Below are 24927 nucleotides of genomic sequence, written 5' to 3'. Positions count from 1 at the left end.
TGACACTGTACCAACCGAAAACTCCCTGAGATGTCTGCGATATTGCAACAGAAAGCCTGAAAGGTTAAACTTTCCAGTCATGGACTGTCATACACAAACAAAAAAAGAGATTGAAATTGGAAATGGGAGAAAATTAACAATCGATTAATCGATCGTTTGTTGTTTTTTAAAATAGTATTCATAATGGCTGGGAGAAATCTCTATCTGAATGTTCTTAACTCCTGTTTCTATGCCAATGAGCAGACTAATGCTTGTGTCATAGCGGAGGTCTGCATGGATGTTGCGCAACTTCCCGTAGCTGACGTCATGTTGTTCTTCTTTAGACTGCAAACGAGTAGCGTCTGCATCAACAGCACCTCTGCTTGTTGCAGACAAGATGGTGCACTCGAGTCAAGAAATCATTAAACAAAAATCAATAGAGCAGTTGACACTATTGGCAGTTTTTTACAATTAATTAATTGATTATAAAGCCCATTCCTAATATTTCGTGAAGCCTGATACATCACATAAAGACTTGCACAGTTCAGCATATCTGAAAGGTGTACAATTCTAATTATTTTTGCAAGAACTGCTCATATTTACGGTCCCTAATTGGCACTTGTCTTGCACCTACTGTATGTGGAAGTTCCCTGTTGTCTCTCGCACCTGCCCACACAGGTTACATTTATCAACAAAACACGCAAAAGTCCTCAGCACGTTTACTCGAGGACTTACAGCTGAGTAAGTGATGCAATTTTGGAAAGAAAATTCTTCATATGCAGTACCATCTTCCAAAAACAGTATTTTCATCTTTAATTGTTAAGTACAGCATATGATTGACAGTCTGTTTGTTTTGCAAGGCACAAAAGAGCACCTGGCAAAGCTTAGCAACAAGTTCTGCAAAGAGCTGAGACAACAGTGTAATAATGTTCACTAACTGGCTGGGTTAGGTCTTTTGACAATACACTGGGTTGGACTGCACCGATACTGTTATGGCGTCCGCAGGGTGAAAGAACTGGGCCGGGCCGCGCACTCTTACTGGGCTCCACCTAGAGACTGAGCTTTACACCTGTTAATATTAAATAAATCATGGTAGAAATTCTAATTATTAATATTACATAACCCACCCATGACAAGTGTTCATGTGTTGTATGTAGACAACTGAACAGATGACATTTCATGAACCGTTTTTGGATCCTGTTGTCAATTATTTCCATGCGTACAGCTCATTGTGTTGAAATTGAGACCCTGTAATTGATAGTAAAAATCTGATTAATGACCAACCAGACACTATTTTATAAGTACAGTGGTACCTCGGTGTTTGTTGTTAATCCGTTCGCCAAAAACCTAATCGTAGGAAAACCGTAGGATCGTAGGAAAGGTGAGCCACACAGACACCACCTTTTGTGTTTTGCTACAACTTCTTTCTTGAATTCAATAGTGTTTCTCACCTTCCTTATCAAAATGATGGCACTTGCAACCTTCTTTGGCACCACGGTGGGTTATTTTGCAGACGTACTCAATCATTTTTATTTTTTTTAAAGCAGAGACTTGTGGTTTAACTGTGTTAGTTAGCAAGGAACTACAGAGTCAGCTGGTGATGATGTCATAGAGGGGTGACAGAGCTGGGGGACAATGACTTGTGGGTGGGAGTTGAGGGCAGCTAATGTGCAACAACGCTAACAACGTGGGATTGTTTGCTTGGGCACTCTTTTTCATGAAATGATATGTGGGCAAAAGGACGAGTTAATTTGTGTTGGGTGTGTGATCGAGGATGGCAATGCTGTCAATCAAATGACTATATATACTGTAGTCATAGTAAAACTACAATAATATAGAGGATATATTGCTTCAAGGTCTCACCGCAAAAATGATTTCATGTCTTCAAAGGCAAAGTTTGTGAAAGCCTGCTTGTTTGCGTTCTACTGCTGTCACCAATTGTTGTTTCTTTGAAATGTGTGTGGACGCTACCATACGGGCTGTAACCTTTCTGCAGCAAACTTGGCACTTTTGCAGCAAAACTAAAAACCGGTATCAAGACTTACAAAAACTAGACATTTCTCCAAACCGTAAGTGAGCTAAGATGTGATTGCATCTGACCTTTTTAAATGACAATGACACAGCGATTGCATTGCATTGATGTTACACCCATACCGCACTCATCTGAATGACAGTGATACGTCCCTTGCTCCTCAATATGCACCCAGTTCAGACTACAGTGTATAGACACACAATGACTGCTTGCTATGGCATCACCACAGAGCGAACTGCGTTTCCTTTACCTCTCAAACAACAGTCACACCTCTTGTGAGAATGTCTTACTATCAACCATAACTGCCTGCTGTATGATTTATGTCTTTGTGCATACTTGTGATTTGTTGCATTGCATCATATTTCACATTAAAATCATGGGAATATTGTCCACCTGCTCCAAAGGTGAACTGCGTTGAATGTTTATTTTCTCAGAATCCTAAAACTGTTTTGTTTGTTAGTGGGTTTTCGTCTGTCTAACTTGCCTGTGTGTCGTGTGTCTTTGCAGTCGCAGCACAGACAGACCACGCCCAAACCAGCAGCCCAGGTCTCCGCTGTGCCGTGCGAGGTACAGTATGAACCGTTTGTCTTTATTAACCATGAGCCTCTTATCTCAAGAGGCCCCCTCCCCCATGTTTTGTCTCTGTTGTCTTGACAACCTCTAACCCCTGAGTTGGGTGGACTATGAGTGGTGCTGTTACTGCTTTTCCTGTTCCAGCACGAGATGTTTTGTTAGCAGAGCTGAAAGAAGGAAGACGTTTAGCTGAGATGTTCTTTTTTTTCATAGTTAAGCCTGAATGACGCCCAGTTTCCCAGCCAGTGGGGAGTGATTTAACCCTTTATTACTTGAGGAAAAGACTTCTTGAGACGTCATCTGTACTTCTGTGTAGAAGGTGTCGGACGTTTCGCTCCTCATCCGAAGAGCTTCGTCAGCAAACTAATAAGTGCTGGTAGCTTAGGCCTTAAATACAGTAAGAGTGGGCGGAATTGGTGTGCCAACACCCTCCTCCTATTGGTTCGTTACACTAAGCCTGGGCGGAGCAGTGGTATAATCCTATCCTGTTATTCACACCTACGATAAAAGGGAAGTGTCGCTCCCTGAATTGGGTATGAACGACTCTGATACTGGCTTGTTAGCATCTATTGTTCTGGCTCGGCCCTGCCTTCACCTCATTTGCAAGACTAAGAGCTGTGGGTTTTGGTCTCAGTAACCTGCTGAACACAGGGTCCAAATTAAACCTCAAACCACCATTCCGATTCAATGATGGGTTCTGTTGTTTGACAAAAATAGCTTCCTTTACTCCTCTTTCAAACCATCTGTTTTCTTTGGCCAAAATCTTTACCTCGCTGTCCTGAAAAGAGTGATTGGTAGCTTTCAGGTGTAGATGTACTGCTGATTGAGGACCACTAGCATTGTCCCTGCGATGTTGATAAAGCCTTTTTTGGAGCATTTGCTTAGTTTCCCCAATGTAGTGCTCTTTGCATTCCTCATCTTTACAGTGGATGGAATAGACCACATTGCTCTGTTTCTGGTTTGGAGCCTTGTCTTTAGGATGCACTAATTTTTGTCTCAGGGTATTTACTGGTTTGAAATAGGTAGGAATTTTGTGTTGCCATAAGATCCTCTGGAGTTTTTCGGAGACCCCCGCTACATAAGGGACTACCACTCCTCTCCTTTTTGCTTCTGTGGGCTTTTGGGTTTCTTTCCCTACTCTCTTCTTTTGACATTTGTTAAAAGCCCACCGTGGGTACCCACAGGTTGAGAGCGCTCTCTGGACATGTTGTGTCTCCTTTTTCTTTCCCTCAGCACTAGTTGGTGTTGGCACACCAATTCCGCCCACTCTTACTGTATTTAAGGCCTAAGCTACCAGCACTTATTAGTTTGCTGACGAAGCTCTTCGGATGAGGAGCGAAACGTCCGACACCTTCTACACAGAAGTACAGATGACGTCTCAAGAAGTCTTTTCCTCGATGGACAACTCCTGTACGACTGAGAGCCTACACAGACCCTTTATTACTTGTTTTTAAATAAATGAATGGCCTTGGGTGGCCTAATATATTCATACACTTGCAACAGAAGGGTATAATATTTTGTATACTTTTTATAATTTTTTTTAGATTTTCATATGTATTCATTTTGGGTGCAACAATACAAAATAATGATACTTTAGTGTCATTGTTTGATATCTTTTGGTGCAAAAAACAAATCTCCATGTGTCATCTCCAAAGTACAGTTTTGAAATGAAATGTATCTGGTGCAGAGACATCTGCCTCATTTTCTACTGTGCACACTTAGAAGTTAGAACCATATAAAACACAATCAGCACCCTGTAAAAAGCATCATAAAATGAAAAAAAGAAGTAATTCACAATTCAGTTCAACATGGCAACAAGGATGATTGCACATAATTCATCAATAGATTCAATAATATTTCAATCAAACTACATACAGTAGTGTTCATTATTTCCACAGTCCATGTACACATCCACTTTGCTATTAAACATTATAAATTCATAAACATCAATAAATATAAAACGAAAGCAATTATCAAAATGACAATACAGACAAAGTCAAGGCAAAACATAAAAATACATAAGTAATTAGAAGATGTTTTCAATTCATAAAAGAATAGCGACAATAACAAGTGAGGGGACTTTAATGTCAGCTGGCTGATGTCATGTGACGTTTTTGACTTGGGTTACAGTATCGTTCAATTCATAGTGGTATCGAATCGAGGCCACTGTATCAAACAGATACAGATACATGTATCGTTGCACCGCTAGAATTCACGTGTTGGACATCGGTAGCCTCCTTTCCTTTTAAATAACGATGACATATTTTTGGTGCGTGGCTTGCCAACGAAGGTTGAAACGTAGTTTGTTATTTATAGACATGCTCATTAACTTGATGCTACAAGTGACTCTTATTGGGTGGTGACCTTTGCATCCCCCTTAATGCCCCTTCAGGTCAACTTACAGCTAACCAGCAGGCAAGTGCCACTGCCCCCTATAGCCTAACCCCTGAATCACAGCTCAGAACCATCCACAATAGATAATGGACAGATGACACAGGCACATGATGAACATCTTCCCTCCTGGTACTTTATAGAAGACACAGTCAGATTCTACCATGGATACAAAGCTGAAGGGGGTTAGCACAGCAACGGGTGGCACCACTGGAAGTACTTCCATCGGGACAGCAGGAAAAGGGGCTTCTAAAGCTCAACTTGAGGTAGACCGACGCCGGCTATTGACAGTGAAAGTGGAGGGGCTTGGCTTTGGTGTGACGGGAACTTCCTGCTTCCTCTTTCCGGTGGCAGTGTTGCTCGCTCGTTTGGAGGCTATTCATTGTTCACTACCACTCCTTTTCATGTGTGTCGCCTCAACTATCGCCGTGTCCTGACCTTTCACCAAAGTTTTTGCTCTAACCATACAAATAATTTCAAAACATCCCTTAAACACTTGCTCCTTGGTTTGTAGACTAACACCAAGCCCACTGTTATTGACATGTCATCCGCTGGGTCTACTGTTGTCAACATGACATCAACTGGGACGAGGGGCGTTCCCACAGTGATGTCAAAGGTAACCGTTTCGTCACAGAGCTCAGCAGGGGATGGAAGGCTTCATGTTTTGTTGCTTTAGGCATCCAATGTCTTTCAAAAGCATTTTTCTGTTTTGACTGAGTTTATGATGACGTGTGCGTTTGAGTAATTATGTGGGTTTGGTTTGTAGACCTCACCTGTCCCCAGTAGAACGCCTTCTGCTCCCGCCTCTGGAACGGCGGCGACCTCACTAGCATCTGCTAATGTTGCCATGTCGACATCTAAAGAGTCACCAAAAGCACCAGCCAAGGTAGACCTCTCACATCAACTGCTTCTTTCTTTTCTGCCTCTGATGCTCTCTGTTTAGTTAAATTGTCTTCTTCTCCTTACTCTCGCTTGTTGGGTTGTGAAAGGCAGACGTAAAATGGACCTTTGGAGCTCAAAACACACTTGGACTTGTTGTATTTGTGAGGAGTTCACCTCTGACCCCTTGCAATACAACGCACACATGCTTCAGTGTTGTATAGCACTGTGACGACATCATTAAATAATAAAATAACTTTTATGCAGCATGCATGGAGCAACATAGTCATGACTTTGGGTTTGAGTTTTTATGCTTTTTTCTGACGCATTTTTATTCTTGAAGGTGAAAGTGGAAGTTCCTCCCCAGGCAGCATCAACGGGAGCCAAAGAGGTAGAGATGTGTTATTCTGCTGTGGAAGGCATGACAGCGTGCTGCTTGCTCCGTTGTGCTTACCCGTGTGGCATGTTCAGGCACCTCCAGCAGATCCATTTGCCGCTTTGGCCGATACACTCCCATCAGTTGATCCTCTCACCCCAAAAGAGCCTGTATTTACTGGTCCAGAGGTCAAAGAGGTACAATGTTATATTTTCTATAGAAAGACACGCTCCAAAGGGATCAGATCCTGTATGTGATTGCATGGCTGTGGTGTGAGTTGTTGTGTGTTGCACGTCACAGCATGACGTCACATCCGAGGAGGCTAACAAGTGCGGAGAAAGAGACGACACGCTGCCACCAGAATACAGATTTGACGCTATGGTCAGTTCTATGTACAGAATAATGCACAACGTGTACTGTTTATGTCTGCATGTGTAATCCTGTAATCCTTTAAACACAACACAAAGTGTGTTGAACAGTCGTCAGTGTTTGTTACTGGACGAAGATTTAAAGCCAAATATACAGTCATCCCTCGCCGCTTCGCAGTTTGAACATTGTGCCCTCACTATATCGCGTTTTTTAAGAGATGTATTAATTGATAAATGATCGCTGTTTCATGGTCCATATTTTACCTATTCTTGGCCTAAATTAGCATTTTCAAGCATAAAAATGGCTAAGTGAACTAAAATATGTGTCGCTTGTCATACGCCAGAACAACAGCATTTTATTGCAGGTTTGAATTTTCTGACAACAGGCACAATATAATAATATAATCTATCTAATAATGTAATGATAATAATCACTTTAATAACGCGGGCTACTAAACGAGGGATGACTGCACAGTTGTATAATGCCTTCCTTAATCTCTACATGAGCACAAATCACGTATTTACTTTAATATTGAAAGATGACGCTCATCAGTTTTTGTGTCGCACCATAATATACAGGCTCTATTTGTTCACCTAATATCTTTTTTTTTTTTGTAGGCTCCACTTCCTGCAGATGGCAAACCCAAAGATGTTCCTGTAAGTGAACTTTACTTACTGCCTATTTGTTGATCTTTGCTACTCAAGGACTCACTCATAGTGTGAGGAATGTTGCATTACAGTGTTGGATGTTTAAGCAGGCAGGGCAGGACCCGCCTTTTGTTGCTGTACTGTATCTCGTTGGCTCTTGTCCAACATAAACATGCACTATAAGAACAAAAATAGTCAGACTTCAGGTGTTGTAATCAACTCATTAACCCATCAGCGGTTGGGGAAGACTCCTTCATACGCTCCTTGAAGTCTCATCGTGTTAAAAGCATGCCCGTTATGTTTTTATGCATGTTATGAAACTTTTTGGGGATGCCACATTTCTGTTCCATCATGCGTGTGCCTCAGCGCAGTTTGGTGTGGAAAAAGTTGACTGGGCCAGACCCGTCACGCATCGTTAGGATGAACTAAACCAGAACTTTCCAATATTCTCCCATGTCTACATCCTAGAGTAGTACTGGCCAAATGTCCAAGTACTTTTGTCCACATATGCACTCTGTTGCTCACCTTCTACGTAGCTAACTACGCCTCGTCATCACGCCTTCCATTTCCAGTGCAGCACACTCTGTCATTGTCATCTTGTGTTGCAAGTCCTCTTTTCTTTTCCGCTCCTTCTCCGTTCCTCCTTCTTCGATGTGAGTTCTGATTTTAGTGGTTTTAATATGTCGGCCTCAGCAATTTTATGTTACATGTGTAATTCCAGGTATTTCATGCCTCTTGATGGAATTTAATGGGTGTGTCTGTACTTTCGTTCTCTGTTGGTCTGGTTTGGGTTATTCTTTGTTTTTTTGTTTGCTGTGAGGAATTGGTCTGACATGCCCTCTAGTGGAGGGTTGTATTGCTCTGATTGAGGAGCGTTTTGAGGGCTTCTCCTCAAATTAGGCAAGTGAAGGCTGTTATTTGAGGAAAGAGTTGTGTAGTTTGGTGTCTTGGTTAGCTGATGGTGACGTGGTGTATTTCTCCTCAGAAACCGTTGACCACAGACGAGGCCCTGGATTCCCTTTCAGAAGGTTTCATGACGTCGACTGTTCCATCCGCACCCAAAATGCAGGAGGTCAGTCTTTATGCTGTAGCACTGCAGTCAGGAATGTAGTATAGCACATAGTCCTCAGCTGCGAGATCAGCATCCATAACAAGGGTACCTTTTAAACATGCTGAGCCTAGCAGTATGCAGCAGGTTCCGTATGTTAACTTTTTTTAGACAAACTTTTCTTGCACGCAGACAAAGGACAGCATCTCATCTGTTGCCCCTTGTCACGTTGTACCTCCACTTGTAAAGACAGATAAATAATAGATTTGCTATTATGCTTGTTTTGCATCCTGCCTCACATCTTCATCTGATCTGGTGTTTGCAGAACATTGACGCTCCTGCGGCTGATCCCTGTGTAGCAGTGCGTCCGCCAGCTGATAAAAAAGCCAAGATGGAGGTTGATAATTTCTCCTTGGCAACTGGAATTCCCACTGCTCCTTTCAAGGTAGGACAATACCACTGTAACTTGAATATGTTATGTATTCGACCGTGTTTGTCGAGGGATCCTGTTGGGAGTACTCCAGGAGTTTGCTCCCCGTATGACTGGTGTCAGAGCTCGGTCCGCATTGCCTCACCCATTTTCAGAGAGGGTGAGGGCTCTGCCAGGGCTGCCCTTTGTCATCGATTGTGTTCATTACTTTTATGGACAGAATTTCAAGGCACAGCCAAGGTGTCGAGGGGATCCGGTGTGCTGCCTGCAGGACTGGGGTCTGGGCTTTTTGCAGATGATGTGGTCCTGCTGGCTTCGGCTTTCACTGGATTGGTCGGCAGCAGAGTGTGAATCAGCTGGGATGAGAGTCCATGGTTCTCACTCAGAAAAGGGTGGCGTGCCGTCCATCATCTCCATCTCTCGTGGATGAGATCCTGCTCCAAGCGGAGGAGTTTAAGTACCTTGGGGTCTTGCTCACGAGCGGGGGAAGGATAGAACGCGAGATGGACAGGCGGATTTGTGCGGCGTCTGCAGTGATGCAGATTCTGCGTTGGTCGGTTGTGGACTTGTGGTGAGGAGGGAGCCGAGCCGAAAGGCAAAGCTCTCAGTTTACCAGTCCATGTACTTTCTTACTCTCACCTATGGTCATGAGCTTTGGGTAGTGACTGAAAGGACAAGACTGCGAGTACAAGCGGCCAAAATTTCTGCCGAGTTTCCTCTGCAGGGTGGCTGCTCCTGTGCATTGAGAGGAGCCAGATGATAAATGATGATAAATGTGGAACAAGTCAGGGATGGGGGGTGGAACTTGTTGCGCATGTTTTTGCGAGTACCTGATTCACTTCAGTGAGTGACTCATAAGAACTCGAGTCAGTAAAAGGAACCGAGTTTCCCATTGTTAATTTGAACGTACAAGTCCTTTACTGTATCGTGTCTGATAACAAATCAGTTTCGCTTTACTCCTGTAGGTGGCAGTAATGCACATTACAAAATGGTTGCCGACAGCCAAAGCAAATGGAGAAGATTTTTTGTTTTCCGCAGAATTCAGGCTTCCATCAATCATAAATAAACTCACCTTCCTTTAGATATGCCCCAAAATGTTGTTTTAGTTCATGTGTTAATAATGTTGTTGATCGCGAATCATAAAAATACATTCCCAAAATAATTGTTACACTCCGTGGTGGTGATAATGACAATTACCTCATGCGAGTGTAACCCACCCACCCGAGCTTCAAACATTGTCTGGTGTTTCTTGGTGTAGAAAGCCGTATGTGTTCCTCCACTTGATCAAGAAACTAAGATGGAAAAAGCCTCTACTAACTTCTCTCTGAAGGCTGGACTGGACACAAAGCCCAAGACGGATCAGGTCAGTGGCCGCTTTCGTTTCATGTCATTCCATGCATTCACTGTACCTTGACTTATTGTTTCCCACGATGCATTGGAAATTTGCTGCACAGAACACAGTTCGCGCCTTTCTAGCAGTACTTTTGGTCTCAAAAATGCAAAGTCTCATAGATCCCATGTCATGCAAAAGACTGTTAACATTTTCTACACTTTACGATTTGTGGTGCATTTACAAATACAAAAATTCCAAACCTGGTAGGATACATTAGTACACGGCTCTCCAACAGGCAGCTCGCCACCAGATTGATGACTCTTTGGTATTTTTAGAACTGTTCAATTCAGACACGATGCCGCTATGTAAGGACAAATTACTACAAAATAGCAAAACGTCAACGACCACACTATTTGAGTCAAGATCTGCTGTAAATAAAGTACAGTTGAAATGTTGCCGGTCATATCAGTAAAACACAAATGGCTCACCTCTCCTTTCTTTGTGTCCACGTAGCTTTAATAGTGATGAAAGTTGGGGACCCCCATTCACTGTTTTCTCCTCAGGGGGGTTCCATGTCGCTGGATGCTCTCAATGCTCTTGGGGACACATTGGCAGCACCAGAACCAAAACCTGAACCCAAACTCCGACCTGAAGACATTGTGTCGGTAGGAAAACATCTAAATGTGTCACGTTCACAAGTATCCAGGCTGGACGGTGACTATGCTGGTACCCACGTCCGTATTCCTTTGGTGTATGACAGGAGGACAAACACAAGGAGGAGGAGGGTGTGCTTGTAGGAGAGCGGGAGGACACAATTCCTCCAGAGTACAGGTTTAACGAGGAGGAACTCAAGAAACTGCCTGCACCGAAACCTGAGGTGAAATTGCGTCACATGGCGGCCTAAATGCTGCTTTGTTGCACGTAGACGCAGCCAAATGTTATTGTTGCTCCTGTCCTCCTCCAGCCCACCATGAATACAGGCGAGGCGCTGGACCTTCTGTGTGGGGACTTGATGACCTCCTCAGCTGCTCCGACACAGGTACACGGTAGACCTCACAACAACAGCGGACCAAAAAGAGCAAACCGTGTTTTAAAACACTTTTGTTCTCTGCTGTTGTTGTAGAAAGCTGAAGTCCCGGCATTTGTCCCAACTGTGTCTGTGTCTCCTGCCACACCCAAGTCTGCTCAGGTCCGTATTTGGACTATTTCTTTCTTTTCATAACATCACTAAATGATATTATTTCCGTAGGTTTGTTGGTCAGAATCCTCTGATTGATTGATTGATTGGTGAAAGTCCATTTCTTGTTCCCTGCTCAGGCTGATCCCCTGCCTCTGGATGCTCTCAGTGCTCTTAGCGACACTCTACCAGCACCAGAACTAAATCCTGAACCCCCCAAACTCAGACCTGAGGACATTGTCTCCGTAGGCTCCCAACCATCACCACATCTCCAGTGGACGCTCACAAGAGTGTAATTGACGTACTTTCCGCCTTTTCTGTGTGAAAAAGGAGGAAAAACACAAAGAGGAGGAGGGTGTGCTTGTCGGGGAGAGGGAGGACACCATTCCTCCGGAGTACAGGTTTAATGAGGAGGAACTTAAGAAACTACCCGCTCCTAAACCCGAGGTAGGACTGGGCCTGCATCAGGTTTAAAACACGTTCAAGCAATTTTAAAATGAAGACTTGATGTTTTCATCACACGTCCTTGTTGTACTTCATGCAGCCCACCTTGAATACTAACGAGGCTTTGGAGCTTTTGTCTGGAGACTTCAGCAGCTCCTCAGCTGCCCCAGTACAGGTACGCTGCAGAAGATGAGGGCGCACAGGATGGTTTCTAAATGTATTTGTTGAATTGTCTTTGAATACAACACTGATTATAAAACGTCTCCTCTTTTCAACATCGTCCTATTAATTCATATTTTTTTAAGTCATATTTTCAAAAATCACATATCTAATTTATCATATTTTGTAAATATTGCAGCATGTTTTAGCTTTAAAGTTCAACAAAATTAGCCGTGGGACCAAAGGCCAAAAAAAAACATACAGTAATCCCTCGTTTATCACGGTTAATTTAGGCGTTGTCTAAAATGTCAAAGCAAACACGCCTTTTTTTTTTTAAAGTGATATTTCTGGTTTGAGGTTTTTTTTTGTTTTTTAATTACTTTATTGCTTTTTGTTGTACAGACATTTTATTAATAGATTTCAGATTATTTTGCTTATTTTAAGGAGGATATCTAGTAGATGTTACTGAAGAAATGTAAATTGGTCTAATTGGTCCAGGCCAGCCGCACGGTGGTCTAGTGGTTAGCATGCTGGCCACACAGTCACAGTCAGGAGATCGGGAAGACCTGGGTTTGAATCTCCTTCTGTGTGGAGTTTGCATGTTCTCCCCGTGAGTGCATGTGTTTTCTCCGGGTACTCTGGTTTCCGCCCACATTCCAAAAACATGCATGTTAGGTTAATCGGCGACTCTAAATTGTCCATAGGCACGAATATCATTGAGTTAGCCCGCCTCACGGACTTTATCAAACAAAGCGCTTACAGCGACCTGCGTAGTTAAGTGATTCCTTCGGTATAAACTACTCCTCAAGCATTTGCATTTTAAAAATGGAAGCAATATTCTATATAGTACAAAATGCACAACCATTCTTAATAAGTGTGCCAGATTCGGACCAAAAGTCGAAATAATTTAACTGTACATGATTAAAAACAGCGTCACTTTTAACTATTACACCCTGTCTGTACAAAATAACACCTTAAAGAGGCATAAGACAGTCAAAAGTGAGCATTTTAACTACAGCAAAGCATGCTGGGAAATGCATTGATCTGCCCATTCCACAGCTGCAAACTCTTCCAGGTTACACATCTCACCGATTGTGATGTTTTTGTGTTCCCATAAAATACTGTAGTTTTTGCCCGGACATTGAGAGAATGACCAAAAGGTGGTTGAGCAACGATCACAAGCACGCCAAAACAACCATAGTCGTACATCCGCAGACGAACGGAAAGTAGAAATTTCAAGCAGGAATGAACGGACATGAAAAAAAACACACATGTCCCCTACTCTGATGTAAAAACAACAACAAAAAAACACCGACACAAACACAGAAGTGAAGTTAAAAAAAAAAAGTACGTCCACATAAAGTAACATTCACCAGCTTTCATGCACATTTTGCCCCAACCTGAAAACGCAGCCAGAGGGGTGCATTATATTGGTATGTTCCAATCCTGGCATTGCATGCGCGGGGAACCGGGATAAAAGGTGTGTAGGCTGCTTACGTATCTAGTCGTCAGTGCCGATGAGACATTTTCTCAAAATCTGACCATACTAACGACTATTTCTTTAGCCTGGATTATTTATTATTTAGCCTGGAGTTTGACACCCCTGTTCTAGGCGGATGCTAAGTGTGGCGTGGCCTCCAGGGGGTGCCAGAAAAATGAGAAAAAATTCACTTCAATATAATTATACTAAAACTAGTTATTGCCATTAACTCTTGAAATGGAAAAACTAACATTGATTCAAATGTAAAGCAATTCCTAATTAATATTACTACAAATGATAACAAATAAGTGTCATTGCGTACATAGTTTTGCATATAGTTGTATATATGTATTTTATTTTGTTTTTCCATATAGTTATTACATAGTGTAAACGTATCTTATATATGGAGTTATTGTGTACAAACTGGGTGGTTATTTAAATTGTATTATGGTTACTGTGGTATTTAGAATTTATTACTGTTATTATAATGTATTCACTTATTTACAGGATTTTTATTTTGTGTTAAGGATATTTATGTTGTTTTTCATATTTTTTTGGTATTTATTTGTTAACCATGTAAATTGGGTGACACGTTCTTTTACAAAATAAAATTGTATTTGTTTTGTAAGGGTATGTAAATCGCAGATGAAGCGGGGTGCTTTATAAAATCTTGTTTCGGGCGTCACGCCGTCACACTGGATGATGATCGTTCACAGATTGGATTCTCACGGACTGGTCCAGATAATATTCTTCCCGCGTCACATTGGAACCAGACAGACAGGCTTAGAGAGCAGGAGGTGCCCTGTTTTAGCGAGCTGGGGATAGCTGGACATGCTGCCACCCATATTGATGGGGTGGGGTGATACAGTATATGTTAATATGTATATTGTGCAAGCAGTGTAACCTGGTATTAGACTTAACGGGAACTAACGCCCACGTCCACTGAATGCTGTCGGTCATCTTTCCAGACCAAAGTTGAGAATGTGTCCGCTCAGGATGTTTTGTCTTCAACTAAATCGTCCGGACTTCACGCACCTCTTCCTCCTTTGACCAACAAGACACCGCAGGTAAAACTAATGTGTGCCTTCTAATGCTTACTTGCTGGCTAAGTTTTCAGTGACTGTGTTGCATGTCTGCCTGCAGGTATCTGCTTGTCCTCCAGTGTTACCGCCACAAGGAGCGCCTACAAAAGATGAGGTGAGCTAGAAGACGAAACCTGATTCTTATTTTAATAATTATTAACTCTCTGACCTTGCATCATTTTCTGAGCTTTTTTTTTTTTAAGTCTGAGGTGATGATGAAGTTCTCTCTCTTCAGCGTGACTCCATATCTCTGGATGCTCTCCGTGCTCTTGGTGACACATTGGCAGCACCAGAACCAAGTCCGGAACCCCCCAAACTCAGACCTGAGGACATAGTCTCAGTAAGAGACACACGTTAATGTCCCATTGCTTCATTGGTCGCAAAGAAACTATTGTATCTACTTGTTTCTATGTGAGTGTGAATCCACCTGTTACTAATGTGCTCTTTGCATGTACGTGCCTCTTAATAGGAGGAAAAGCACAAGGAGGAGGAAGGTGTGCTTGTAGGAGAGAGGGATGACACCCTCCCTCCAGAGCACAGGTTTAATGAGGAGGAACTTAAGAAATTGCCTGCTCCTAAACCTGAGGTGAGACTGAATCAGCGTCACCTGATTTCACTCTCAACTACCTTCCTTTGCTTTCTATGTGTTTGGATCTGGTCAGAGGCTGGAAAACACTCACTTTAATACACGGACATCTTGTCTTCATTCTAATTGTCATCATAATCCATACCTGCAGCCCAAAATGAATACCAATGATGCCCTGGACATTCTATCTGGAGACTTGTTGACCTCCTCTGCTGCTCCTGCTGTGCAGGCTCCTGTGGTCTCTTCCTCAGCTGCCCCCGCACACGTAAGTTTTGTTCTGTTGCGCCTGGGCTCCTGGTGCATTGCGATGCAGAAAACATCTAAATCAAATGTTTTCCACGGGGTGGCACATGGTGAAAAAGGAAGAATTTTGTAAAGCCGTGGTAGGATGTTACACTGGTGTGAAAAATGTTCGCCCTTTCCTGATTTCTTGTTTTTTTTGCATGTTTGTCACACTTAAATGTTTCAGATCATCAAACAAATTGAAATATTAGTCAATGACAGCACAACTGAACACAAAATGCCGTTTTGAAATGAAACTTTGTATTATTAAGGGAGAAACATTGATACGAGCCTTAATGTTCTTTTTGCTCAGCTGTGGTTTTCGTCTTGGAACTCGTTTTTGCTTTCTTATGGTGGAGTCATGAGCACTTAACTGAGGCAAGTGAGGCCTGCAGTTCTTTGGATGTTGTTGTGGGGTCTTTTGTGACCTCTGGGATGAGTCGTCGCTGTGCTCTTGGGGTCATTTTGGTTGTTTTAACGGGGGGGCAATCACCTTGTCACACAGGGCCATGAAGGTTTGGATTTTTTTTTCTCCCTTAATAATAAAACATTTCATTTAAAAATGGCATTTTGTGTTCAGTTGTGTTGTCATTGAATAATATTTACATTTGTTTGATGATCTGAAACATTGAAGTGTGGCAAAAGTGCAAAAACATAAGAAATCAGGAAAAGAATCCTTTTTCACATGACTGTATACACTGTATGCACGTGTTTCAAGCATCTCATCTTTGTGGTGAAAAAGACTATTATTAGTTTCAACTTCACTTTGCTCTTTTTTTCACCATTTTTGCTGTCGTTTTTGTCTTTAATTTTCCAAATATTTAAACTTCTTTTTAAATAGTCTTCGGAAATGTTCTTCTTGCCATGTTATGACTTTATTCCCATAGTATTTTGATTTTTTTCCCCCCAACCCAATGTTCCAAAAGTCAATACTTTATTTTGTTATGTTGTGTTATATTATTATTTATTATTATATTAACATTAAACTGGATTTTTTTTTCTTTAATATTTCAACTCTATGCTACCAAAATGACATTATATTTCCTCATAATATTACAAGTTATTTTCCTAAGGCTCAACATTTTTCTTGTGAGACTATAACTTTTTTAAATTATTTTTTTTCTTATTTTCATAAAACTACAACTGTTTTTTCTTTTCTGCTATTGTTTTTGTTTTTTATTTCCAATTATTTCATTTTTTAAAAATCCCATAATAATTCCCACTATATTTTGACTTTATTCTTGTAACATAATAACTTTTTCCGCAGCCTAATTTTGCAAAAATTACAACTTTATTTGCTATTTTGTTTGTTTTTCCATAATATTCCGACTTGTTTTTAAAAAAAATAATGTTTTTCTTTAATATTTTACTTTATGCCACTAAAATGTTCTTATTTTTCCTCATAATATTACAATGTTATTCTGGTAAAACAATATTTTTTTCTCATTAGATCACAACTTTTTTTTCTTAATATTTTGACTTTATTCTTGTAAATTTACTGCTGATTTTTCCATTTTTGCTGCTGCTGCTGTTTTTTGTTGTTGATGTTTTTTGGTTCAATCATATTTTAGAATGTAATGCAAATGGCCGCCGGGCCGCACTTTGGACACCCCTGATCTAAATCCTCACGGAAGCGTCCTAAGTTGATGTCTCCCCTTCAGTCTTCTGCAGACTTTGCTCTGGATGCCTTGGCAGGAGACTTAGTTTCATCCTCTGCTGCCCCCACAGTGAAATCTTCTGCTTGCCCCCCCACAGAAACAGCAGCACAGGTAACAACAACACATTTCAACTCTTCGCAAAGTCTTCTTATATATCAACTTCTCGTCATTGTGCGTCTTTGTGCGCTCAGCTGTCAGCAGGGGCGGACAACGCTCTGGACGCTCTGTCAGACACTCTGAAGGATATCACCCCCGCCCCTCAGCCTGCTCCCGTTCCTCCGAAAGACATTGTAAAGGTGGGTTGCACTGAAAAAAGCACCCAGAAAGCACATTTTGTGCATACATGTTTCAAATGTATTATATTCTCAAATATATTTATAAATCCTTTTTGTATGCATCTGAAAGAAAAAAAGAAATGAAGCCATCCCTCGTCTGTCTGTCATTCCCACGAGTGTTGATGTGTGTGTTTGCTGTGCAGGAGAAGAAGGCTGTTGAGGAGAGGCTAATTAAGATGGGGGAGAGAGACGACTCACTGCCACCGGAGTACAGACCCACCGAGGAGGATCTCAAGGTGTTTTACGCCATCATGGTTTCCTTCAGTTAGCAATCCATGGAGACATACTTCACTATTTCCTCAAATAGTGTTTATTTATGGTGATACACGCCGCAATTTCCTCTGGAAGAAAAAAAAAACAGGTTCTGCCACTAGGGGGCTGTAATTACCTTTCGATACGTTGAGGTGGGTGTTTTTGACGAAACATGCACTAGACATGGCATCTGTAAAGCTGAAGTTTACGGCGGTGTTTCAAGAGAAATGTGTGGAGCGTTCCTGAACAAAAGCTGCTAAAAACAATCAAACGTGATGGATTATGTAATTGTTTTATTATTCATAATTTATTTACATATATACTGGATATAGTATTATATCAGTATTATTTTGAATTGTTTATTTGTGGGATCATAACTTAAAATAATACAAAATTATAATAACTATCATTATAAGACATTTTTTATAAAGTAAAAGCCTCCTGGCAACAGTGTGAAGAAATAGCATAACATAATGTAGAACAACAGAGTCTATAATACAATGTCTTTATTTTGAAGAAAATGGCTGAAGCTAAGGCCAACGCAGCTGCCACACCAAAGAAGGTGAGTCCTTCGCACATTACAATGATGATGATGATGATGATAATGGATGGATAACATGTGCCTGTTGGAGTTCATTTGCTTTTTGGGGTTTTTTATTTTTATTTTTTTTGCTCCGCTGTTGAAGTCTATGGACGATAAGACAGCCTTGGACTTGCTCTCCAGTGATTTCACCACACCCGTCCCATCAGCCGCCGCTGCTGCCGCTGCTGCCGCTGCTGCTGCTGCTGCCGCTGCTGCTGCTGCTGCTTCAACCGAGCTGACACCTCCTGTGCTGGACTCGGAGCGCCTGAAGGTAGGAGCCATCATTTACCTTCAACAGTTGCTAAAGTAACATCCCTCACTCCCACTCTCCATCAATCATTCATGACGGTGAAAACAAATGTACTGTATCAGTGTTTATCAGGGGTGTCATGAGACACTCGGCTCACGAAACGAGACGATACGCAAGACCCGGGTCTATGAGAACGAGACTAAGTCTAACTATGAAGCCGAGGTTGCGTAGCCTAACTTAGGTGTCAACTTTGTTCCAGAGCAAGAGCAAGTCCAAGTCAAGGTCTAAAGTAAGCAAAGTGCCTGCTGCATGAAGAGCACGTTGTGCAATATAATGCGCAAAATTCATCAGTGCTGTAATGAAGTCAGATAAAACCACGCGCTGGCCTGTGTATGCATGACTCAGCTGCACCCTCCCATCTATGCTTCACTCATACACACAAGCACATTCACTGGCTTTCATTATTGCATGGAGACGTTCTCAATTACTGACTTGTCTTCCAGAAACAACATCCTGGAGGGCCTCCTGCTGCCGACCTGCTCTCTCATAAGAAAAGCTCAGACGTCGTGGCGACACAGCAGGGAAGGAAGAGCTAAAGCTGCACGTCAGGTTTGTGGCATCCTATCCACTCTTTCACGTAACGAGGAGGAAATACGGCGGTGTGGAAAAGTGTTTGCCCCTTTCCTGATTTCTTTCTTTTTTGCATGTTTGTCACACTTGAATGTTTCTGATCATCAAAAAAATGTAAATATTAGTCCATGGCGACACAACTGAACACAAAATGCAGTTTTTAAGTGAAACTTTTCATTATTAATATCTATAATTATAATATTATTAAAATACGTACATACAGCATATACAGTAATGTGAAAAAATATATTTTCCTAATTTCATATTGTTTTGCGTGTTTGTCACACGTGAATGTTTCATATCATCAAACTGATGTAAATATTAGTCAGTGACAACGCAACTGAACACAAAATGCAGTTTTTAAAAGAAACTTTTTATTATTAAGAGAAAAAAAAGAACACTGAACTTAACTGAGGCAAGTGAGGCCTGCAGTTCTTCGGATGTCGTTGTGGGGTCTTTTGTGACTTCTTGGATGAGTCGTCGCTGCGCTCTGGGGGTCATTTTTGTTGTTTTAACGTGGGGGGGAGGGCAATCACTTTTCCACACAGGGCCATGTAGCTTTGGATGTGTTTTGCTCCCTTAACAATAAAAAGTTTCATGTAAAAACTGCATTTTCTGTTCAGTTGTGTTGTCGTTGACGAAGATTTCAATTCGTCTCGATGAGCTGAAACATTTAAGTGTGACAAACATGCAAACAAATAAGAAATCAGGAAGGGGGCAAACACTTTTTTCACTGCACTGTAAGCGTCGTCGTAGTCGGTGTAGTTGTGAGCGGGTGTGCAGTAGCTTCAGATCAGGTCAAGACAGTAGTGATTAAAAGCGAGAGGACCTGATATCACAGTCTACAGACCATCCATGAAATGCCGACCAATCGCAGTCCAGTCACATTGTGGGAAGCAGGGGGGCATTATAGCGATGCATTGCGTACAGGAGCGTCAGATTGCACAATGCTGTGAATGCACGTTTGTGTTGCAGGTTGTTGTGTGGTGCAGTCTGACCTTCAGACGCCAGGGAGGACGAAGCACCAGTGAGGAACCCGTTCTCTGCGTTGAGATTCTACTTTTCTAAATCATCAATGATGTACACTAGTTCAACATACCCATAAAACACACACACACACACACACACACACACACACACACATCAAACCATGCCATTCTTGCTTGGTTTCACTTGCAGTCAAAGATGAGGAGCTTTCTGTTTCTGTTTGCGGAGAGACATGCTGGAGACACAACGAGTTCAAATGAGTTGCCGGTCGCTGTGTTGAGTGAAGCGAGAGAAGAAAGATGTTGTCCATCATGTTGGAGTTTTACATCTGCAGGCGACGCACTCGTAACACAACGGCAGCTCGCAGGAGTGTATAGTATTAAGATGTTGTGCAATGCTGAAATCCAATGAGTTTTCTATCATGACGTGCCATGATTACACTAGTGTACAGCTTTGGTCACTTTGTTTTGTTGCTTTTTTTGGACAGTATCCTTTCAACTTTTCCTGCAATTCGAAAAATATCTGTCACCAGGAGGCTCTTTGGAATATATATATATTTGTAAAAAGTACAATTGCACTTAGTAAACCAATGTGGCGTTTACGAGAAACTGTAAAAAAAAAAAAAAAAACACACACAAAAGAAGATTCTACTCTGCATAAGGAAACACTGTATGACTTAGAAAGGGCTTTGATATGTAAAGTAAATACAAAGACGTTGTGATGATTTCCCTCCTGGATGCTGTGCGCGTGTGGGCGTGCATCACGAGATGGGAGATATTTGACTAATACTAATTGAATGAAAAGTCTAATAAGCCGACGTGCCTCACCGCTTGTGCCTAAAAATGATTCAAACATGAACTGATGTGTGGGGAAAGGCTTCTGGGAACACTTTTTTTCTTAAAGGTGCAGGGGGATCTGTATGTGTGTGTGTCAAACCTGAACAGGAACAAAAAACTCCTGACTTGGTGGTTTTTCACGCTGCAAAAAGGCGCAGCAGCCCACTTCCTGTTGACTTGGAGGGGGGGGGCTTCGCAACGACATCATTTATTTTGCTAAAACGTTTGAATGTTTTCTACCATTTAGCCAACATCCTGAATGACTGATGGGGGGGGACGCAAATGAGCGGGTTTGATGTGCTCGGTTCATCAAGTGACAAAACAATGAGCATATAAATAAAGACAAATTTATTTCATGGCATTTGAGTATTTTTTTTATTTTACATACTGATCATACTGAATGTCAGTTGTATCAACGTGGAAAATTTAAAATGCTCGGCATAATATTGCATTGACTACAAAATGATTAAATGCAACATTTGTAAGTGTGATCGGTTCTGATTCGCATCGCCCGCACTGGGTTTCGAACGTTCGACCTACGTAACGGGAGGCGAGAGCGCTGACCACACGGCTAAAAACCCGGACTGTCGAGCGCGTGTCAGTGCAGCTCTTGATGCAGAGGGAGTGAGATGTTTCCAACGTACAGGCTGGCATCCGTTACATACAGTGTATGTATATATTTTTGTGACAGCCAACAAGTGAAAATTATTTTCTGGAAAAACAATTTTTAACATTCAGTGCTAATTCTGTAGCTGTAGAAATGTCTGCGCAAAAACAGACTAAGGAGCAATAATCTTCTAAAATCCGCATTAAAAGTTGCCCAAGTTCAAAGCAATGTTTAATAACTAGGAAATGCACATGCACACATGGTACTAAAATAAAATAAAAAATATATTTATATATATCCTTTTAAAAAGCCACATCCAAGTACACTTGTCTTTAGCTGGAAACTATCAACATTCGTTGTGATAAATGACAATTTGCGTTTGGTAAAAAAAAAAAAAATTCACAAACTGCAAAACAAAATGGCTGCAAATTTGCAGGAAAGACCAAAGACTCATAAAAAGGGAGGTGTTGAATCGTTTTTGTGTGTCCTATTCCAGTTTATCCAATTATCAAGTGTGCTGTTGTTGTTTTCCAGGTGCCACCTTCCGCGGCCTGAATAAGACAAAAAAAAAGGCAAAGTCTCAACCTGGGACCCACATTTTCCAATACCCATTGAAGGAAAACTGTACTTTTCTTGGAATTTTGTCCATCATCCACAATCCTTATGTGAGACATGAACACGTGTTCTCTTTTCTGTGTGTTGTATCGATATAGAAACAGGTAAACAGGTAACTGCACGTATGGGGCTTACTTATTCCGCCTATAAAGTGCCGACAACGCTCCATTTGCATATAATGTGACGTGCATATTAACCAAGCTACAGCAACATTATTATTATTATTATTATTAACATTGTTACGCCAATCAAACTATATTACTGGCGCTTTTACACTTCACCATACCACACCGAGTCGCTACTAACCGTGTAGCGACGAGCTTCATCACAGCGTGTCGGCGGCGGCGCACTCGCAACGCCTCAGGACACCACCCAAAGGTAAGGCCGCATATTCCAGATGCCGCCAGTGCTGTTGTGTTTTTATTTTTGAGTTTGTTAAGTTAACGCTAGGTGAAGGTGTTTGTTTCTCTGCCGCTACGTGAAATCAATGCACCGAGAAAGGACATTCCGGTAACGGTCAAAAAACGGAAAATACTGTATTACATGGAAATAAAATCATATAACCTTGTCGGAGTGTTTTAATAGCGGGCTTTCCTCGGCGGCAATACGTGCAGCTCGAGCTGTCTCTTTTTATCTGTTTTTATATCTTTAGAATGCACAGAAACGAGAAAGACATATGTGTTCGTGTGTCACGTAAGAATTGTGGATGACGGGCAAAATTCCAACCCCAAAAAGTACAGTTTTCCTTTAAGTCACCATCCACTTTGAAATGAACACAAAGGTCATTTTTAAATTCACTATGTCATCTTTTTAAACATTAACACGTGTGATTACATGTCCAGCTTGCATTTTAAAGGCATTTACTAAGGAAATGACGAGGAAATAATGGTTAAATAAGGCATACCAACGAGGCCCATGACTAAAATATTGCTCAATTTTACTTAAAATAAAATTTTTAAAAAATTGGAACAAATCAGTTGTATATTAGATATTTTAACATCATTTTTGACTTGCTGAATGAATGGACCCGTGGCCCACTTCGGTTGGGAACCACTAGTTTAAAATATTACAATATTTGCTACACAACCATATTGTGTTTATGAAGCTTTTGAAGTACAACACATGCTTTATTGTCTTGAAGTCCTTTTTTTTAACGACGACAGGAAGCTATTAACTCCAATTTAGATTTTTATGACAAATACATTTTTTCAAATGTGATGTGATGGTATGTATTTCATAATTCTCCGTATTTAACGACATGCCAGTGGAAGAAGTGAAACAACACACCTCCTTTTGTAGTGATGCGGGCATCTGCGAGTCCTCACCTCTGCAACCGAACATTCAAATAGAAGATGAAATGAAAATGACACACGTAGGGCGGACGTATTGAAAAGGGCCTTACGGTTGCAGTACACGATGACGATGAGGACGATTAGGAGAAGAAGGCCGCAGCTGCCTGCCAGTGGAATGAGTATGATGGGACTGCAAGGCAGGGCGTCGCCTGACGGAAAAGGTGTCGATGATTTTCTCGGCCCGCAGGTTGTGAGTTAGGAAGAAGAGGCTTTACCTTTCCTGGCTACTCGCTCACAAACACACGGCAAGGAGGTCATGGACGGATGCACTTTGACGGTGGGGGCCACGGCTGCTTTTGTCGCCGCCTCAACTTTTTCTCAGGAAAAGAAAAAGCAGTTCAACGGCGTCCCGTCGTACCGCGCGCGCTGGAATCAATTGAATCAAAACTCACCCCCCGCCAGTCGGGTCACGTCACCAAACAACAGTTGGTTGTTTTTGAGAGACGCGCAGCCGTAGAGGCCGCTGTCACGACCTTTACTGAAGGACGTCAGGGTCATGATGTTGTCTGGCATTTTACTGCCGCTGAAGGTGGACGTGTAGGAGACGCCCTCTGCCTTTATCATGCCATGGTTGGAGAAAGACGCGATGAACTCCACGCCTGATGTGTCCCGCACTCGAAACCAGATGGTCATGGAGCCCATCTCGGAGGGCTTGCACGTTATGTCAAACGGCTGGCCTTCCTTGACCGTGTGCACCCTAACAGCGCCTTGGGTTAATCCTAAAAGATGACACAAAAGTTGCCACTTGGCAGCGCAAAGGCCTCCTGTCAGATGCACAAAGAACTTACTGTGATACAACAACAGCGTTGCCAGAACGTGAATCCACTGCTGATCCATTTTGAAGCGATGCTGTCTGTGTGGCACAGGGGGTCCGCTCGTCATGTGTCTACGCCCTTCCCCCCCCCGAAGCTTAAAAGAGCCTCATTGCAGCGCATATGCTGCAAACGCCTCCTGCATCGAGGTTGCGCACTACAAAGTGTTTGAGGATGGGCTCGCTGATCTGCATGTCACATCTCTGTACGACTTTATCCTCCATGCACTGACACACAAACACACTGCACCACATGGCGGCAGGAAGTGAATAACCTGCCTGCTGTAGCCTCATTATTACCGACTGTATCGTTATCTGCAGCCCCCAAATATTCAAACTGACTGGCTTGACGCAAATGACACATAGTGTCTAATTATATTTAAAAAAACATTTACTTTGGGTTTCTTGGTAAAAGTCCTTGTGGAATATGACTTTTTTCAGCCAAGCATTGGCCGGTGTTCATCTGAGCATTAGCAGAATTCGTGCTTGTAATACCATTTTCCACCACAAGAGGCTATAGTGAGTCACGCTGATTGTGAGAGCGTGAGGGGCTTCTTCATACCGAACACCATTTGACTAAAATGCCAGTTTTTGTCACAACCAAATCCAAAAAAAGCAACATAACACTGAAGGGGAAAATATTGTTTCAATGTACGTCATTTTGTTGCAGAAAATACGGGAAAAAATCACATTTAAAAACATCCATCCATTCTTTTTCCATACTGCTTGTCCTGTTCAGGGTCG

General features: G+C 41.9%; 2 protein-coding genes across 16 annotated transcripts in view; one reads left to right on the top strand and one right to left on the bottom strand.

Moving 5' to 3' along the window:
- cast (calpastatin) overlaps nt 1–21159 on the top strand; it is a 42620-nt gene extending 21461 nt beyond the window's left edge. For 4 of the 15 annotated variants that reach the window (XM_054784453.1, XM_054784455.1, XM_054784452.1 and 1 more), the window contains 31 exons: nt 2519–2578; nt 5119–5241; nt 5490–5591; nt 5742–5861; nt 6198–6245; nt 6326–6427; nt 6531–6611; nt 7217–7255; nt 8232–8318; nt 8620–8739; nt 9983–10087; nt 10621–10722; nt 10818–10934; nt 11022–11096; nt 11181–11246; nt 11375–11479; nt 11565–11681; nt 11779–11853; nt 14286–14384; nt 14461–14514; nt 14635–14739; nt 14869–14985; nt 15137–15250; nt 16929–17036; nt 17117–17221; nt 17404–17496; nt 18030–18074; nt 18199–18366; nt 18605–18634; nt 18849–18954; nt 19951–21159. In XM_054784453.1, the coding sequence (XP_054640428.1) occupies nt 2519–2578; nt 5119–5241; nt 5490–5591; nt 5742–5861; nt 6198–6245; nt 6326–6427; nt 6531–6611; nt 7217–7255; nt 8232–8318; nt 8620–8739; nt 9983–10087; nt 10621–10722; nt 10818–10934; nt 11022–11096; nt 11181–11246; nt 11375–11479; nt 11565–11681; nt 11779–11853; nt 14286–14384; nt 14461–14514; nt 14635–14739; nt 14869–14985; nt 15137–15250; nt 16929–17036; nt 17117–17221; nt 17404–17496; nt 18030–18074; nt 18199–18366; nt 18605–18634; nt 18849–18941 (2775 nt within the window). In that variant the 3' untranslated portion in view covers nt 18942–18954; nt 19951–21159. The remainder of the gene's footprint in view (nt 1–2518; nt 2579–5118; nt 5242–5489; nt 5592–5741; nt 5862–6197; nt 6246–6325; nt 6428–6530; nt 6612–7216; nt 7256–8231; nt 8319–8619; nt 8740–9982; nt 10088–10620; nt 10723–10817; nt 10935–11021; nt 11097–11180; nt 11247–11374; nt 11480–11564; nt 11682–11778; nt 11854–14285; nt 14385–14460; nt 14515–14634; nt 14740–14868; nt 14986–15136; nt 15251–16928; nt 17037–17116; nt 17222–17403; nt 17497–18029; nt 18075–18198; nt 18367–18604; nt 18635–18848; nt 18955–19950) is intronic. The other 11 variants (XM_054784459.1, XM_054784460.1, XM_054784458.1 and 8 more) reach the window with 5 other exon arrangements.
- Nucleotides 20080–24415, bottom strand: cd8a (CD8a molecule). The gene is made up of 6 exons (XM_054784468.1): nt 24161–24415; nt 23765–24091; nt 23588–23683; nt 23423–23521; nt 23308–23347; nt 20080–21956 (listed from the first exon to the last, which is right to left on the bottom strand). Exons 1-6 carry the CDS (start codon nt 24252–24254, stop codon nt 21914–21916), a joined length of 699 nt encoding a protein of 232 aa, XP_054640443.1. The 5' UTR covers nt 24255–24415; the 3' UTR covers nt 20080–21913.
- Between the last annotated feature and the right edge of the window lie 512 nt (nt 24416–24927).

This window comes from Dunckerocampus dactyliophorus, chromosome 8 (genome assembly GCF_027744805.1).
Source record: "Dunckerocampus dactyliophorus isolate RoL2022-P2 chromosome 8, RoL_Ddac_1.1, whole genome shotgun sequence".
In the NCBI taxonomy this organism is placed as follows: Eukaryota; Metazoa; Chordata; class Actinopteri; order Syngnathiformes; family Syngnathidae; genus Dunckerocampus; species Dunckerocampus dactyliophorus.
This window is presented reverse-complemented; position numbering and strand designations above follow the sequence as displayed.

Excerpts from the sequence above, each read along its gene's own strand:
- cd8a (XM_054784468.1), bottom strand. The coding sequence starts at position 24,254 with ATGACGAGCGGACCCCCTGTGCCACACAGACAGCATCGCTTCAAAATG. Across the intron at positions 23,522-23,587 it reads TGAGCGAGTAGCCAGGAAAG|GCGACGCCCTGCCTTGCAGT; the intron begins GTAAAGCCTCTT and ends CTTTTCCGTCAG. Across the intron at positions 23,348-23,422 it reads CGTCATCGTGTACTGCAACC|AGGTGAGGACTCGCAGATGC; the intron begins GTAAGGCCCTTT and ends GTTCGGTTGCAG.